The sequence below is a fragment of the Lipophrys pholis genome, assembly GCF_963383615.2.
Source record: "Lipophrys pholis genome assembly, chromosome: 13".
NCBI classification, from domain to species: Eukaryota; Metazoa; Chordata; class Actinopteri; order Blenniiformes; family Blenniidae; genus Lipophrys; species Lipophrys pholis.
This window is the reverse complement of record NC_137632.1, coordinates 15,594,746-15,611,847: the sequence shown is the minus strand read 5'-3', so window position 1 is coordinate 15,611,847 and position 17,102 is coordinate 15,594,746. Positions and strand designations below refer to the sequence as shown.

The following is a 17,102-nucleotide window of genomic DNA, read 5'->3' as shown; positions in this document are numbered from 1 at the left end:
GATTTATTCTATTAGAAGTGGGGTGTGTGAAGGTCTGTGACTGTAAAATTGTGGTGATTTGAAGAGCCCACCACATACAGTTCAGAACATCAAACAACTCAGATAATCTGAAGAAATCTTTACGTGGAAGGCGTAAGACTGATGGTGCCTATTACTCTGGGCTCCTCAGGCCACACGGACTCAAGAACAGATCTGATTCTGTCCTGGAACAATTACACAAGCTCAGGAGCAGTTACAGAAATTGTTAACTTGTTCAAGGTTTGTCGTACAATCCGCAAATGCAAGTTAAAGCTTTTCCATGCAGATAAACTATCTGTAAAACACAAACAAACAAAAAAAGAATACTGTCTTCTCTGAACTGAAGCTCATTTATAATGGATTAAGGAAACAAACGATTTTTTGCGGTAACATTATAATTCTTTGGGGTTTTTTTAACCACAAAGCCTTGTCCTGCACACTGCAGAATAGAGGGATGTTAAACAGTACAGTTTAAAAACCTCTCTGAAGGTATGGTGTTGCATTATCATTTCTCAAAACTCCGATTGCTTTCCACATAGGTTTAGCACAGCTAAATGATGTAGTTCAATGAAACATTACTAGGGTTTAACAAAGACGACTTCAGTGAGGCTTATTAAGGAGTTTTGCAATGTTGCCAGTGCATGTGGAGGTGAAGACAGATGTTGGCATCAGTGCTTTGAGTCTGAACACAAGCCCAGGAGAAATGTTGTGCCTTAAGCTTGGAAACTATAATTAGCTCATTTTTTTTAATCTTACATAAATTAATTCACATTGCATCAGGGTGGATTTTGAATAAAGGCGAAACAGAATCTCTAGTAACCCAAAGCTGCATGTTGGACAGTTGCAGAGGGTCAGTCGCCGCGCACCTCATTGTTTGTGGCATTTTTACAGAATCAATATTGCCCAGGACAGGCAGTCTCAAATTATGCTGTAGAAATGGTCTTATAGTGGCAATATCTATGCCAATATGATAGTTAGCTTTTCACTTTGTTTGTGTGACTTAACCCAACTTAAAACAACATCCGCCGCAGTAGGTGTTTATGTCCAGGTTTTCATGAGGTTAAGTACAGTTCAGACTTTATTCAGATTTGTACATGTCGATAGTGTTGGTGTCACTCCAAGAAAAAGAGACTTTTTCTAATTTACATAATAATAATTATACATAATGCATGTTTAATAATATAACATAATGCATGCATGTTAATTCATATTTATTTCCAAACCTCTTAAAATTGCCTGAGGGCTTAATGAATAAAATGAATAGAAAATTACAAAAGAGATAACCCCAATTAGATTACTTGCTTGTTATTGTGACTATGGGCTGTGTACAAAGGCCTGTGATAAATTAAAAGAAAGACCCAAATGCACACCAGTGGAGTCTTTCATACACACATGAAAGAGAGATTGTGACGCCTCATCGAGGGCACCGAGTTCACTGTGAAATTATTGAATTTTAGCCCTATAGACAAATCCACAGACATGCACATTCGCAAATCCCCAGCAGTGTGAAAAACACCCTTGTCACATTCTTCAAACCAGTAGGCAGTTATCAAAACCAGCGTTGTGTAGCTGTCTCAGCATTTCTCTGACAGAGATGTCTAATGACACAGCAGCATGCCTGTCATTGACTTTGACAGCAGAATACACCACATGCACAAAGAGCTGCTCTGATTTACAGACGGGCTGCTCTGCACCTCTTCATCTACAGGAATATTTCGAAAGTAACAGCACACAAACACACAAAGCGGCAGAAGGAAAGTGTGCATTACCTGTGTGACAAGCTGACCGCATTTGAGTACGCTTCCTCTCTGAGCACAGACTGCGACTGGAAGCCCCGAGTCAACGCTAAGCACAGCCACTGACTACCACACACACACACGCGCCTACACACACAGGCGCTCGTGCACACACACACATACAGGCGCTGAGAGGGCACAAGAGAGAGCAGGAGTAATGTTTGGGAGGATACCAGCAGGCTCCCAAAATGTGTAACGCACGAGGTTGCCATAGCAACAGACTGTCGGCCCACTGACTTGGACCCATATGTAATTCAAATGAGAGCGACATGTTGCGGCTCACAGCCTTTGTGCTCACAGCCACCACAAAATAAAGAAAAGGTAGCAGGAACATTTTTGGACATAGATGACAAAGGTCTAAGAAAAAGACAATACAATTTAAGATTTTTTTTTTTAAAGCATTTGTGATTTATTTAAATGACATCATATGGTAAAAAAAAAAAAAGTCAAGCGGGATGCTGCTAATCAAGAACCACTCTTTTGAATTATTTATTCAAACATTTAGTGATTGAAAATAAATTGAGGGTTGGACAGTATCCCATTGTAGACTGAACATAAAAAACATCCACTAAATATGCATTAAAAATTCAATAGACAAAACATTATATCAGCTGTATTTCAGTTTAAATAAAAACTCCAGTTATTTGACACAACACAGTTTACAGAGTCTTAATGACAGCAATTGATAGCGCACGCTAGAAAATCTTTGTGATGTAGAGACTGAAGGTACACATTACCAGAGTGAAGCAGCGTACACTAAAAAGACACACCTGAACTTCCATCTACTGGGCTGAGGAGTATCATGAGGAATGTGGTTTAATCAAAAATCCTTGCATTACTCTCTTGATTATTCTGTAGGAAAAAATCATTATTCGCTTGCATGCCCTTTATAATATAATAATGTTCAGCTTTATTTAAAGGATTATGCTTATATTTGTACTTTGTGCACAATCTTTTCGAGCATGGAGTTTGGTATTATTCAGTACGACTTTGAACATTCTCCAACTTTGGACTTGTCCCTTTCTGTCTGTGTTTGTGCTTCACACACTCGGGCTTAATTGGGCCGAATCTCCTCTCTGCCGCTGCCAAAGATACTGACTCAGCCTGATGACGTGGAGGAACTATAACAACAGGAAATCTTGTCTAGGATTCTGTGCCCAGTCGCTTGTGTCAGCGAAATGACGTGGACATAATTCAGTACAATATCTCCAGTATAAAACTTCAGGATCAACAACCCTGTGTATTCTCAGTCAGTTTCTTTCTCCCTCCCGCTTCCTCCTGTCCTGACCACTTAGAGCAGAGCTGGCTGCCTGGTTCAACTTTGTTTCCGAGGAAAGTCAAGAGGGCAATTTTGTGCTTCAATAGTTCTTGTTGGATTTGAAGCGCTTTTCACAGGAAGAGAAGGCTCAATAAGTGATAACATCAGCCCTTCTGCCAGCCCTCCTGCCCCACTTATGCCCCGACCCAGTACAGCTTGGGAGCACTGCTAATATATGCTGACAAGAAGCTCTTCAGACAAACAAAGCCTTGGCTGTACAGTAGCCGAGAGCTTGTATTATTTTAATGTTTCTGGTGATTAACAGAACATCACTGATTGTTTTTTTCATCGTGGTTATGAGAAGTGTTTGCTCAGACATGAAACAAACCCACTCGCCATTGTATCAAAGTTAAGTTAACTTTTCATAACAACGTGAATCTTCCTTTCTGCTTTTCCATGAATCTCCTTCTGATCTTCCGATCACAGCCCTGACATCAGTCACTTGAAGGAGGTCAACATTATTTACAGCTTCTAAAGCAGCGGTGTCAAGAGGGTTGAATCCGTCCCGCTTCATGACCTACTTAAAAGAGTGAAGACAACATCACCTGCCATGTTTCAATAACTGTTACCCCTAATTTGTCCACATGGGCTCACACCATTTCAGTAGGAGTCCAGGTCATAATGCAATGCAGCAAATGACTTCATCGGTAATAGCAGAGAAATCAGATTAGAAATAAGCTCATCTTATTGCAAGCAAAATAGCATTAGCGCCACAGCTAGACCATGAGGGTGAGTATGTGAAAATATTCATGCGTAAAAAGCTACAGAAATCCTTTTATATTGCACTTTTACTGAGATACTGTATGTCTGATCGTTTCTGAAAAGTGCATTAAACGTGAACATTTTCAGGATGTACGAGTATGTTTATGCACTAAAACAAAGTATAAACGTAAGTTTTATCTTTCTTTATGGGGAGTAAGGCATCCCTTTTCTTGTCTGGCCCAATTGAGATGAACTTGGGCTGCATGTGGCTCCTAAATTAGGATGATTTTGGCAGATGATTTGTGCCTCCTTTAAAGAATAATGACACATAAAAGGCAGGTTCTCTGGAGAAGATCATAAACGAAGGGTGCAATTTCACATGCTGGGTTACTCGTCATATTTTTGGCTTCCACTCCTGATAGAGCAAAGCTGAGTTTATGGTTGACACAATTTCCAAGCTTTGACTTTGAAGTTTTAATTGGACTATTTACTGCTTTTTGAAATATGTTAATAATGAGACAGAGCCGCACACAGAGCTGTGGCAACTGCTTATTATGTTGACTCATGAGCTAAAAGGTAGCTGGAATTTTCTTCAAGAGTGATGCATGAGAAGCCATGATGTGACCACTCTGACTCTAGGAACATGACGTTTTCAACAAGAGTGTCATCCATATGACAAGAGCCACTGGAAGTAATTGGAAGTATTGACTCATTTAACTCTCTGATCTATTCTCACCAGGTATGCTATAATGTTGAAATAATAAAGTGCAGGAGAGTATTGCTCTGCATTTTAATGCATACTGCATGGTATCACATTTTATTGCAGTTCACACAGCATACATTAACAATATATTGCAAATGTTATCACATTTATGGTAGATTTGCAGCCTCAGTTGCTATATAATCAAGCTTTTATCATCAGGATACAGTATGTCAGTGAGAAAGGAAGCAGCCGCAAATCACCTCGCAAACATATTCACAGCTGCTCCCTGATCACAAAATTTGATCAGTGATAAACTACATTAAAAAGGGGCTATGAAGTGGCACCAGGCAGCTACACACACTACTGTTGTCAGCCTTAAAAACTAGTATCAGTTCAGTCTCAATAATGGGGAGATGGGAGGTTAATTAGGCTTCTGTCACTGCATGCTGCATGGGCTCGTCTGTGGCAAGCTACAGCCGGAAAGAACAAAAGGCCTGGCCAAGTAAATTGTAGGGGAGCTGTTTCCATGGTTACACCATTGGTCTTGTCTCCAGGGGTGTGAGTGAGGGTGGGGATGGGGAGTGGGTGGGTTGGGAGGGGGCGCACAGAGACAGATTTTATGTGTTAATTATAGCAATGTTAATAACAGTATGCGATTCTAGTGAGGACTCATAAGTGCTGAAAAGGCATGCGTGCACACACGAGACGGGAAACAAACAAACACAAGCACAGCATCACCGAGCCAATTCGCCGGGAAAACGTTCACATCCACATCTGATGATTGCATGCAAGAAGTGAACATACACACAATGCTGCCAGCACTTGTACACAAAGGTCTCTTCTGAAGTTCCAACCAGGCAGGATAAGACTAGAAAACAACACATGCTTATGTCTCAAGCACACATACACACATGCGTGCACGCACACTCTTGTGTTTATATTTGTACCTGCAGTACATGCATATCAACACAGAAACCCTGTGAACTACAAACTTCGTCTTGGCGTAAGTTTGGATTCTTAACAAGTTTCAAAACACATAAATTATGTCTTTAAAAATTCATGACTCTGCCTCTTCACGTGGTGATTAATCAACTCCACCTATACAATGTGTTTTTATCTCGCTGTACCACCACAGCCAGCTCTCTATTCATGGTGTATGTTTGCTGTCTAACCGACTGACATGAGGGGCCTTGATCACCATGGTAACAATAACAGTGACTTACAGTTTTGTTGTTAAAATGGCTACCTCTATGACATAAATACATCCCAGCAATTAAAGTAAGTCACTATTGATTTTGTCCACACATATTGCAGGCACTGCAGCCTCCTGGTTGAAATTAGTGTGATCTATCGAGTACCAACTGGCCTCGTCACATCTTCTTTTTTTTCAATTACTTATAACCATGAGAACAACTAGAAAGCCAGAGTAAAAACATAATTATCTTTTTTCGAAACCCTCAAACAAACTGAGACTGTGTTATGAGGACACACTTGTATACAACTCTTCACACACATACGTATCTATATGTATTACAATGCTGGGTCCTGTATATTGTGACCAACATTCATGCAACATTAATTTTGTGTAATATTTCAGTACAAATAATAATAGTATCCAATTCCTTGTTCAAGCTGATGACAATGAACAAAAACAAGGGATAGTAACACAATAGACTAAAAAATCAAGAAAAGAAAGAAAAGAAAATTAATAACTGCTAAGGCAACAGTAACAGCCATGTCTTTATGTCTAGACTCACATTTTACTGAAAATTACATTTGTGTCATTATGAAAATAGATGCTAATAAGAAGTGAAAGAAATTATATATTACCTGCAGTTATAGCCTGAGCTCCAGTCAGCTCTCCATTGAAGCCATTCTCCCTGGCAGAGTAGGGGGCCGTGGCCACGTGGGTGCCGCCAGGCTGGCAGCTCCTGTAAGCTGACGAAGAGAAGCCATTCGCTCCATGTGTACCGCCAGGCTCCTGCCCCCCTGAGGGGTCCCACTGAGGGGCGCCATCTTCTGGTTGTCGACTGTCTGCCATGCTGGTGCGAGCTCGCAGCCCAGGATGATGGGAAAGGGATGGGTTCTCTCCTTCTGGGACAGAGAGCAGAAGAGATGGAGAGGAAAGGTATGGTCAAAACCCATCAATTCTCTTATTAATGGCCATGTTAGCTGTGCTATATCGGGGGGAATGAGCAGTGTGCAGACCAGAGAAGGCTCTAAGACACACATCATCAGTCACACTCACAAATCTATGTTTGTCAGACATAATCCCCGCTGCGGCTCCACTGAGCTTCACTGTCAACAGTTCAGAAAGTGCAGCTGTGCTTGTGTGAGTTTGTGTGTAGACATTAATGTGAATTACTATCCTTGGATGTTGGCAGGCAGATGGCAACCACTGGACGGAATTTATTGATTTGTGTACGTGTGTGTGTGTGTGTGTGTGTAATGACTCATATCGTCGATGGCTCAGGTGAAAATCTCAGCAGCTTGAAAATGAGCAGTGTGGACCTTGGATTTTCCACAGGGGGAAATAAAAGTGGACTTTGGAGCAATCTGATAAGATCCAGTGCTGGAAAAATTGTTTGAATCGGGTATCCACTGAAGAATATGTCTGCTAATATCTGAAAGCAAATTTACCAGAAACAAACATGGTAGAGTTCACACACATGGAATGTAAAAAGGATTTTAAAACCTGTGTGACACGTATTTGGAGTGTTGATCAGCTCGCTGTACAAACAGAAGTTGTTTCCCCCGAATGCAGGTGATTGAGCAGATCAGCATGGAGGAGGAGATCAAGTAGAAGAGGGAAAATATTGATCAGACCATATAATCGCCCGAGGCAGAGACAGGCTGTGAGATTCAATGATCTCTTGGACAATATTACGCAGAAGGTGGGGGAAGGAGATGAATGGCTTTGATGGAGTGTAAAATCAATAAATAGGGCTATGTACGTGAAGTCCTTAACTTGCTCTGTTCCTTTTCTGTGAACAAATGGGATCGCTGATTCTCTCATGCATGCCTTTATGATGTTCTACTTGCTTAATGTTATAATCACACAAAGACGGCACCACTCAATTTCTTGTGGCCTCGTGTTAACAGTTACAAAAGCAGATATAAACAGAAACCTCAATGAGAAAAGAGAAATTGTTCGCTGATAGTTAAACTTAAAACAGCGGAGCTACTCTGACAGGGAGCGTTTTGCATGAGGGTTGTGGATGATAGTAGTGTCTTCATTTGCAGAGCAGCCTGTGTAGTAGTATGGTGTGGGATGGGGTGGGGTGGGGGTGGGGGTGGGGGGTGTAGAGCAATTTGTCATTCAGCTCTGCAGTCCACAGAGATCCAGACACTAAAGAGAAGTCTGCTGGAGAAAACAGCAGTCAATAACTGCAGCTTGACACCGAGGTACGGCTATAGTGAGCACTAGTCACTGCATCCACACACAGTGCATTCAGTACCACTGCTCAGATACAGACACAAAAGCAGTGACTCAGAGAAATGTAGGGCAGCTGAAACTACTGTCAGACACCAGAAAAATTGGAAAATGTTCTGTTTAGTCATGTAAAGAAAGGGGATTAACAAAGTATGTATATTTATTACTTATCACTAATCATTAAGCAAAACACAGGACATATTTTCAATGGAGATGAGTCACTCTGATGATGTTAATCCAATGCTGTAATTGAGTATTTGTGAAAAGCAATGGGAAAGAGGCCACGTGTGACCTGCATTTCACATAAAAAGCAGCTCACCAAATTGGAAAGATTTTTCCGTTAGTTGGTCATGTAAGAAAGCTATTAAAGTGACATTATGTGAACAGTAAGTGTAGTTACACTCTAAGAGCTACAGAGACACTATTATCAAAATGCCAAACTTCAGCTGCAAATAAACTTTCTCCCAATTCACAAATATTTAAATGCAACACCTGTGGAAAAATTGCACAGTTGAAGAAGGAAAATTGCAGAAGAATTGCTGTAAAGAATTTCCCTCTGGGATTTAGAAAGTGTTTTTTTTTATTCTATTCTATTCTATTCTATTCTATTCTATTCTATTCTATTATATTCTATTAACAAAGAAAACCACTACTTCAGCTTATCAAAATTGCTCTACAACAAAAATAATGGCTGGAATGTTTGTCAATCGAATTTATTCAATGGATAAACTGACTAATAATATAAGGTTAACAGCTGCTGTATATAATAAAAAGCTTTCATACAGCAGTTGACAACAGTTAGGCAGATAATACAAGAACAATTATACAAAAGTAAACATTTCCAGACAAATGTTTTATTTAGATATGTGCTTTGTGCATTGTTCTAATGTTGAAAATATCCATTGCACAATTAGCTGTGACCTGCTGGTGGTGCCAGAGGACACAAATCAGTAAGCTTCCTCTTCAAAAGACCATACGTTCTGCACAGATGTGATTATTATTCAGGGTCTGTGAGTATGTCAAAAACAAAACTCATGCAAAAGAAGATAAAATCCCGGTAAGCAGACAAAAGGAACAGAAAGAAGTGCAGATGCGATGGCTGTAATCCCTCCCGACCTCACTGGATCAAAGTCAGAAGTTAATGAAGCTTTGCATGACTCAGCTCAGAAGGGAACGTCAATGTGAATGATTCTCCGAGACCGACAGAGACACTACACTGCACCTCACCGACTGTTCCACAAAAATCGCTCTCTGAAAGGAAAGCCACATCCATATATTTTAGACAGCGCTGTCACTGTTTCTTCTGTTGCTTGTGTCCCTGTTCCACCGAAGAGCACTTCCAATATTAAAAGAAAAAAGTCATAAAACACAGAGACAGGGCCTTCGTCATGATGCAATGTCTCCACGCTGTCTGTCTGTCTGATGATGAAGGTCACTTTGAGCTCTGTGGTTAATTTCCAGACCAAACAGTGTCATGCTGACAGGCAGGCAGGCTCGGGGTGTCACTGACGGTTCACATGGAGTGAGGGGAAGGGGAAGAATGGCCTGGTTTCCTGGAGGCCTGTTGAGCTGCTGATGATGGCTGCTTTTGCATAACTGTGTGCAGAATGAAACAGCACCACCTTCTGGGTTAGGAAATGATAATCAAGGCCCATGATAATGCATTAAGTGTGTAACTATGACCTTTTTTCAATAAACACAAAATGGACTGTGATGCATGTCATACTGAGTAATATGCTGTGTGGTGTGTATTCAAATACAAATTAGTGGATCAAGATTTGTTGAAAAAGATCTGAGCAGAACGGTGTGTAAAAAATTTGAATGCTGACCAACCATCAACAAATTAATAACAATTATAGCAGAAAGGAAAATTAGAGGAACAAGAGAAAAACCCTGCAGATTACAAGGACACCAAACGAATAACGCTGTTGATTATACAATGTCCAGCAGGGAGACGGTCTGTATGAGATGGTGATGTTATTGAATAAGACACTGAGCATCCTAGGAGACAGCAGGTCTGTTACCCTTGGCATAGAGCCTGAGGCAGATTGCCAGAGGGGTTGGTTGATGCAGATAAGCCCCGCGTGTGCGTGCATTAGAAACCCTGAGCAGCCAGAGAGAGACCCCATGCATGCACAGGGAGAACATGTAAACTTCACACAGAAAGGTCCATAATCCCAGAGATAGTCTCACTGTGAGCTGAGGAGAGCAACCACTACATCTCGTGTCAAAGATATAAACTGGAAGAACAAAAAGCAGAGGGCACAATATTTTAAAAGCATTTCTTGGAAAGACTCTTACACATACATGCATTCTTGTGTTGCATCGCAGTGTCAACTTCAATTTATCAATTTTCAAAAAGCATTCCTGGTTTAAAAACATCATCAAGAATGCTACATTTTATACATCTTTAATGAATGAATCTGATGAATTTGCCATCCACTAACCCTTTAATGAAGATCAATTTGTGAATCTGCAAAAGAAATCTATATCCCAGAAATACAGTATATATGTATTAATATATCATTGGCTGCAGTTATCACACTTTGACATTAATTGTAAATACTACTTCAATAATGTATAAATACATTAGTTAGTGGCAGGCATCATTGCCTATGATTACATTATTGGTTTCGACATTTCCTGTGAGCCTTACGTAAAATCAACCACTCATGCAGCACTTAAAGCTCACACTCTGCCTTTGTAGGCATGTCCTGACCTATGAGTGAACATCAAATGTGACTTTTAAACATTGGAGGTGTGAAGAGGAGTTAGAGCAATGAGAGAGTATCTGATGATGAGAGTAAAGGAAGACAGATTGTCAAGTAATCTGATTAGGCTTCACATGTCATGTTGAAACAATGAGGTGTTGGTCCTTTTTAAAAGACTGATAAGGATGAATGAAAAAATTTACAAATGAGTTGTCAAAGCAAAGCCTCATTTTCCTCCGAGAGCAAGCTTGTGATCATGTTCTTAAGAGCATATACAAAAAAAAAACCCCGATATAAGTGCAAGTCGCTGAGGAGCTTGACTATCTTTGATAAATCTCCTTATAATGTGAAATTACATGGACATATAGGATGTGGAGAATATTAATAATTTAGCCTCTCCCATGAGTTCTTTAAGTGCAAATAAAAGTCACATCACAAGCAACTACCTCATCCTCCACAACATGACAATACCTGTGACATTCCTATCTGAATCTCTTTCTACTTCATAAACATATTACGATAATAGACAGTGGCAGGATGCATTTGACAGCTTATAGCTTATAATTTACATTTCATGTGAGGTTTAGGTATTGTGGAAGTCTATTTTTTGCCACTTGGGACACTTGAAAGGGCCGGTACTGCTGCAATGGCGTGAAACATTCCTCACTGTGTCCTCAGATTAGATTTTTTTCCTCCCCTGACTCCTACTGGCTAAAAACTGTGGCTTTGTATATGGGTTGTTGAGTGAACGAGAGATAAAAAGGATCAAAGACTTACAGATAATAGTGCAGGCTTTTGTTCCTGTGCTTGGAAACAGAGTCTCTCTTCACACAATGTCAATACAATATAATTTAATGTTGCAATTTTTGTCTTAAATATATGCATAATTTAGAGAGTAAAAAAAGTGAAAAGGCACTGAGATTTCTTTTTGCGATCTCCAGTTCACATGTGTTGCCCACAGCTTTCTGCCCGTTGCTGAAGAGCTTGTAGTCGGCAATTGTACGAGAAAAGTGATACTACAGACTTCCGTCCACACAAAACACCAGAGCTGCAGTCAACAGATAGAGGTCCCTCAAACAGAGACACACTTAAAAGGCTCACATTAAAACATGGGCACACACAGAGAGGTTCCCATTCCCTCAAAACAGCAAGTGGCCGTAAATATATTCCATTCAGAGAGAGACAGCTACATTTTAAACTTTGATTTGATGCTTAAATGCACTTGTCACATTGCAAAAGGAAGGCCAGTAAAGTGGAACTGTATGTTTTTCCAGAGGCAGACCACCTGTTCGTCTCCATCGTCACTAACACCAGCCTCTTATTCAAAACCTACTTCTTCTGAAGTTGAAGAGTTCACTTATGGTTGCCAGGCCTTTTAACTTTTGCATGATTTCTTAGGGTGTGACCCAAAAACAGTAATCCGAGGAATAATAACAAAATTTGCAGGATTACTCCTTTGGTCCTGGTGGATGGTTTTAAAATGATTATCACAGTGGGATCAGTGGTTCCCAACCCCAACCCTTTTTTTGTTTGTTTTGTTTTACCTTGAAGCCCCCACAGAGTGCCTCTAAGAAAGTCTGTGGACTCTGATCAGTGATTTGCCCAAACATTAAAGTGAAGCTCAACAATGGCAAACACACATACTCTTGGCATCCCACAAGACAGTTACAGAGTGCGGCTTTGTTTTGTCTAACATGAATTCTCTGAGTGCAACAAATTATTAGCAGAATGAATTCCGATTGCAGACTGTTCCTGTATAGTATCAGCAACATATGTCTTCACTGTGTAAACAGCAATTAGTGAGGCAACATCTAAAGTTGACGTCACACAACAATCACGTTTTCTTACAAAGCTGGAAACTGTGTGACTGGTCCAGTATATTGTCAGTATTTTGCAGAGACCAAGCCTGTGCCACAATGTGTGAAGATGGAGTGAGACAATACACCATCTATGAACACATCATCCATAAAATACATCCCAGACAATGTAATCACAAAACTAATTAAGCCACCCATTTGTCTTTTGTCATTTCCAGGGCTCTTATCTGCTTCTCTTTCTTCTTTCTCCTTTTGTTTAATTTCTTAGCAATTCTTGCACTTAAAAGTCTTCTTTTTACCTGCTATTTCTTCTCCCTCTTTACCTTCCTCCGCCTCCGACCATCACTGTTCCTCCTCCTACTCACTCCTCTTCCTCCACCTTTCATCAAGCGTCGTCTTTCTCCTAACTGCTCTTTCTCTCTCTCTCTCTCACCTCATCTCCCTCCTACGAGCCGAGCACCTTCACATGCCGCTGCCATCTCACTGTGCGTGTGCGTGTGTGTGTGTGTGTGTGTGTGTGTGTGTGTGTGTGTGTGTGTGTGTGTGTGTGTGTGTGTGTGTGTGTGTGTGTGTGTGTGTGTGTGTGTGTGAGTCACACAGATGCTGCATTGCAGGCTCTCCTCTGAGGGCCAGCTCGCTGCAGGAGCCACAGAGGAGGAGAGGCTGGGGAGGCGAGATCTTGTGCCTCCAACTGTGTGCAAGTGTGAGCCTGTACAGTCATGTGCCAAATGTAAGTACATCCCAGTGAATGAACTTCATCTCACACAAGTACAGTAAAATGATTTGCTGATGAAGAAGTTCAGAGATTTTTTTTTTTTTCAATGATTCTTTCCTCCCTGGAGGGTAAAGCACTTGTTTGGCAACTGCTGCCAGCGTCCAGGACGGAGCTCCATACTTAAGTGGGAACTGCCATTTTTATTTTTAGCTTGACATACTGTGCATGACATATAACTCTCTAATTAGCGGGTGTAAGAGCTGTTCCGAGGCAGATTTTGCTGTCCTCTGTGGTTTGTGCTTTTGTTGTAAGAACAAAATGGTGTGTCTGAACTCACTCAGCAGACCTGTAGATGTTTTTAATGTATTAAAACTCATATAGTCTAGTACTCAGGTGATGTTTAGCCACAAGTTATATTACACAATATCAAAGATGATAAAAGGACCTTTAAAGCTCTTCTTGTTATATACGAAGCTTATGATATCCAGGCCTTACTATATCTAAAGAGTTATTAGAACCACAGTATGCCAGCAAAACATTTTGTTCAGAGTGCTGCGTTTTGCAGGTTGTAGAGTTTCTAAATGTAGTGATAGAGGCAAAACTTTCTGCAACCAAATGTTCATGTGGAACCAGCTTTCAGCTTGGGATGCCAATACAACCTCTATATGTAAGATTAGGCTCAATCTTTCAAATCAAAGCTTGGAGTTGAGACTGGCTGACCCCCATCTGTGCCATTTTCTAGTGAAGCTGCTGTAGGTTTACACTGCTTGGAGTTTCTCCCCTGACTTCACCTATGTCACATTCATACTGTATGTCACCACTGCCTGTAATTACCTCTGTGCTTCTGTTTTCTACAGCCCGTGCTCTCCCTCTTCATTGTCCTCTCTGTATATAATACCCTGCATGTTTTCTGGCAGGTGAACTGAAAGTTCATGATCTGTGTTTTATGCCCCTATTACGTCTGCACTGTGTGAATCAGCTTGTTGTTTTATGTCAACTTGCTTATTGTTTTTTTGTCTCTGTTCTATCATCTTCTTTCTCTGTCACTGTCTCCTGAAACCTCCTGTCTGAAGGTTTCTTCCTTGTAAAAAAAAAAAAAGGCTTATCATTTCAAACCAATTTTTTCTGTACGAATCAATCTGGAATGAGTCAAAAGCTTGATTCGGCAACAGCTGTGTAATCTTAAAAGTTCTCATGATACAAATGGTTCTACCTGATTCCAGAAAACTATGTGAGACCAGCAAAGTCAGAGGAATGACTTCACATACTGGGGTCGTCTGTGGAGCACACAATGCGGCAGTCACTATCAAAGTACAGCAGGGTGCACCAGAAAGGTCCAGACTTTATTAAGATTTTATGTAACCGGACAGATTCAACATGACTTTGCTTTCACAAAAAGAAGAACAAGAGTCTTGACAAACATATCGTTACGATCCATTCACGTCACATTGTATGGTATTACATTATTTAGGACTAACCTTTGCCTGTGCAAACGCAGGTAAAAAAAAATAAAAAATAATAAATCATTCTACCATTTACTTGCTGTGAATGTCACTGACGAGAGCTGTTCCCCTTTAGGAAGTCCCTGAAACTGCCGAATCTAAAAACGGACTGAGAATGAATACTAAGAACAAGTTCCCGTTTGGAAGTCCATAAACTACAAATGAATTCACATATTATACATATTAATAAGTGCATGTGGGCGATCATACGTTCAACACACACTACACGTATTTTGTATAGGAGCTACAAGCTCTGGTACACTAATTTGCCGTCCGATTTGGTAATATATACTTTATATTATGCAACCGCAGACAGCACGCCAGAGCAAATCGCTCTCTTCGTTAAGATCCTGTTTAACGGAAAGATGAGGGATTTTCAGAATAAACCATCTCAGAGAGAAGAGTGTGGAGTTCATAAGCTCCACACTGTCACATCAAATCGACTCAATAATGATTTGTTAAGATGTTTTCTGAAAGAGCAGCCGTATCTTTCCAGTCACAAATAGTTGTGTGAATTAGAGGATACACGCCACAGGTCAACAAACAATTATGCCCATCTTCAAATTGTGTGGGTTATCTTTGACTTAACTGAAACTGCAAATCACAACAAATGTTGTGATAAATGTTTACCACGCTGTGCTTATTTTTTGATGTGAGCTGGATAATAAGTGAAAGTTGTTTCAGACATTGTCTTTCCGAACATGACGTTTTGAATTTGGCTGTACTGTACATGCTTCTTTTCACTTTTCGAGCATAATTAAATGAATTATGTCCGGAAGCTTGTCTGTAACATCTTCACAGATGCCCGAATGTAAAATGAAATTTTAAAAACACATGTCTGTTGAGGGAGAATGGACAAACCAAACTGATTCTAGAGAGGTCTTTCAGGTTTTTAGTACATCTCATGAACACCGTAGGTGTTTGTGCAGAGGACTCTGCCAGGCATGTATGGTGAAGATTTGTAAGTTACCAACAGAAGACCTTGTTACTAGAACTTTAAGTAAAAACTCACAAATAAACATGATCAACGGCATAATGGAATGTACTGGATGTTTTTAGTACAGATTATGTCTTTAGAGGCCTGTAATTCATGCAGAGAATAAAAAAAAAAAAAAAAAAACATCTGTCATGAGAAAAGTAGATTGTTTAAACGCAGTGCTCTTGCACACAAGACCTGTCAGAAGTTGACATTGAAACAATAAATCACACGCACACATACCCTATAGAAGTGTATAATGTCTGTGTCTACATGCTCACGTCTGAGCTTTTAACAAAACTTATTAGAACACCAATAGACCTTCAATATTTGCCACCATGTCCTTGAATTTCACATATTACTCTCTTCGCGGTTGTAATTGTATGCACATGTTTACGGGCCGTACTTGAGCATTTTTATCCATTTTCTTTTCATGTGTCCACATTTTAATCAAATACATCTCCAAATCAATCAAGGGATATCAGGAGGTTTCATAAAACAAGCTTGAGACACACTTTACATGATCAAACAAGACACTTGAATATCTGAACAATTTCTCCTTGTTTTCATGAAAACGTACAAGAGTCACTTTTTACAGAAGATCACCAACATTGGAGAATTTTGTTTTCACCACTTTATACCGCCCCATTTAAGTCCCATTTATTCAATCTATTCAATATAATTCTATGCTGTTTGTCCGTTAATACATCCTCATTCGAACAAAAAGAATAAGAAGGTGAGACATCCACAGACTCTTCGTGCTTAAGCACATATACAGACACTCTTATCCAACACCCGTTACCAACCTGGCAACCTGGAACTCAATCTTTCTACAAGCACGGGAAACAAAGAGAAGCCATGAAAGCGTGACTGCCTTTCAGTGGGTCTTGGTGCTGATTGTCTCACTAAAGCAGCTCCTCTCCTCCCACTCAGTACCCACTTCCCACTCATAGCTCCTAGCAGCCTGCACTCACATGTACATCCACCCACACAGCCATTTCATCTGTGGAGGTAACGGGCATTCTTTCTGTCTCTCCCTTTTCTCTTGCTCTAAATGTTTCTAGGTTTTTTTTCTTTCTGGTATATTCACCACATCTCTAATGCTTCAGGTGAATACTTGTGGTTCTGAACTGGCTTGATGTGACATTAAATGAGATTTAGGCTGGTTTCATTCAGGTATAGGAAGCTGCTACAGCCACACACTGCTGCATAATGATTCTGTTGATTCTGACAGAGAAATAGGCTTAACTGTACTCATGTCCTTTCTGGTAATGCAGGTTCTAACACTGGGATGTCTAAACACAGTTGCACGATTATAGCTTCAAGGGTTCACTATTTCTTTTCAACTGTAAGAAAAACACTGTTTTCCCCCAAAACAAGATTCAATTAGTATTTTAATCTGTTATCAACA

At 40.2% G+C, this 17,102-nt stretch overlaps 1 protein-coding gene across 1 annotated transcript in view; it reads right to left on the bottom strand.

Moving 5' to 3' along the window:
- Positions 1-17,102, bottom strand: part of map2 (microtubule-associated protein 2) — an 89,086-nt gene that overhangs the window by 32,120 nt on the left and 39,864 nt on the right. Inside the window, exon 4 of the mRNA XM_080478793.1 lies at positions 6,368-6,628. Coding sequence (XP_080334919.1) covers positions 6,368-6,578 — 211 coding nt within the window. The 5' untranslated portion in view covers positions 6,579-6,628. The remainder of the gene's footprint in view (positions 1-6,367; positions 6,629-17,102) is intronic.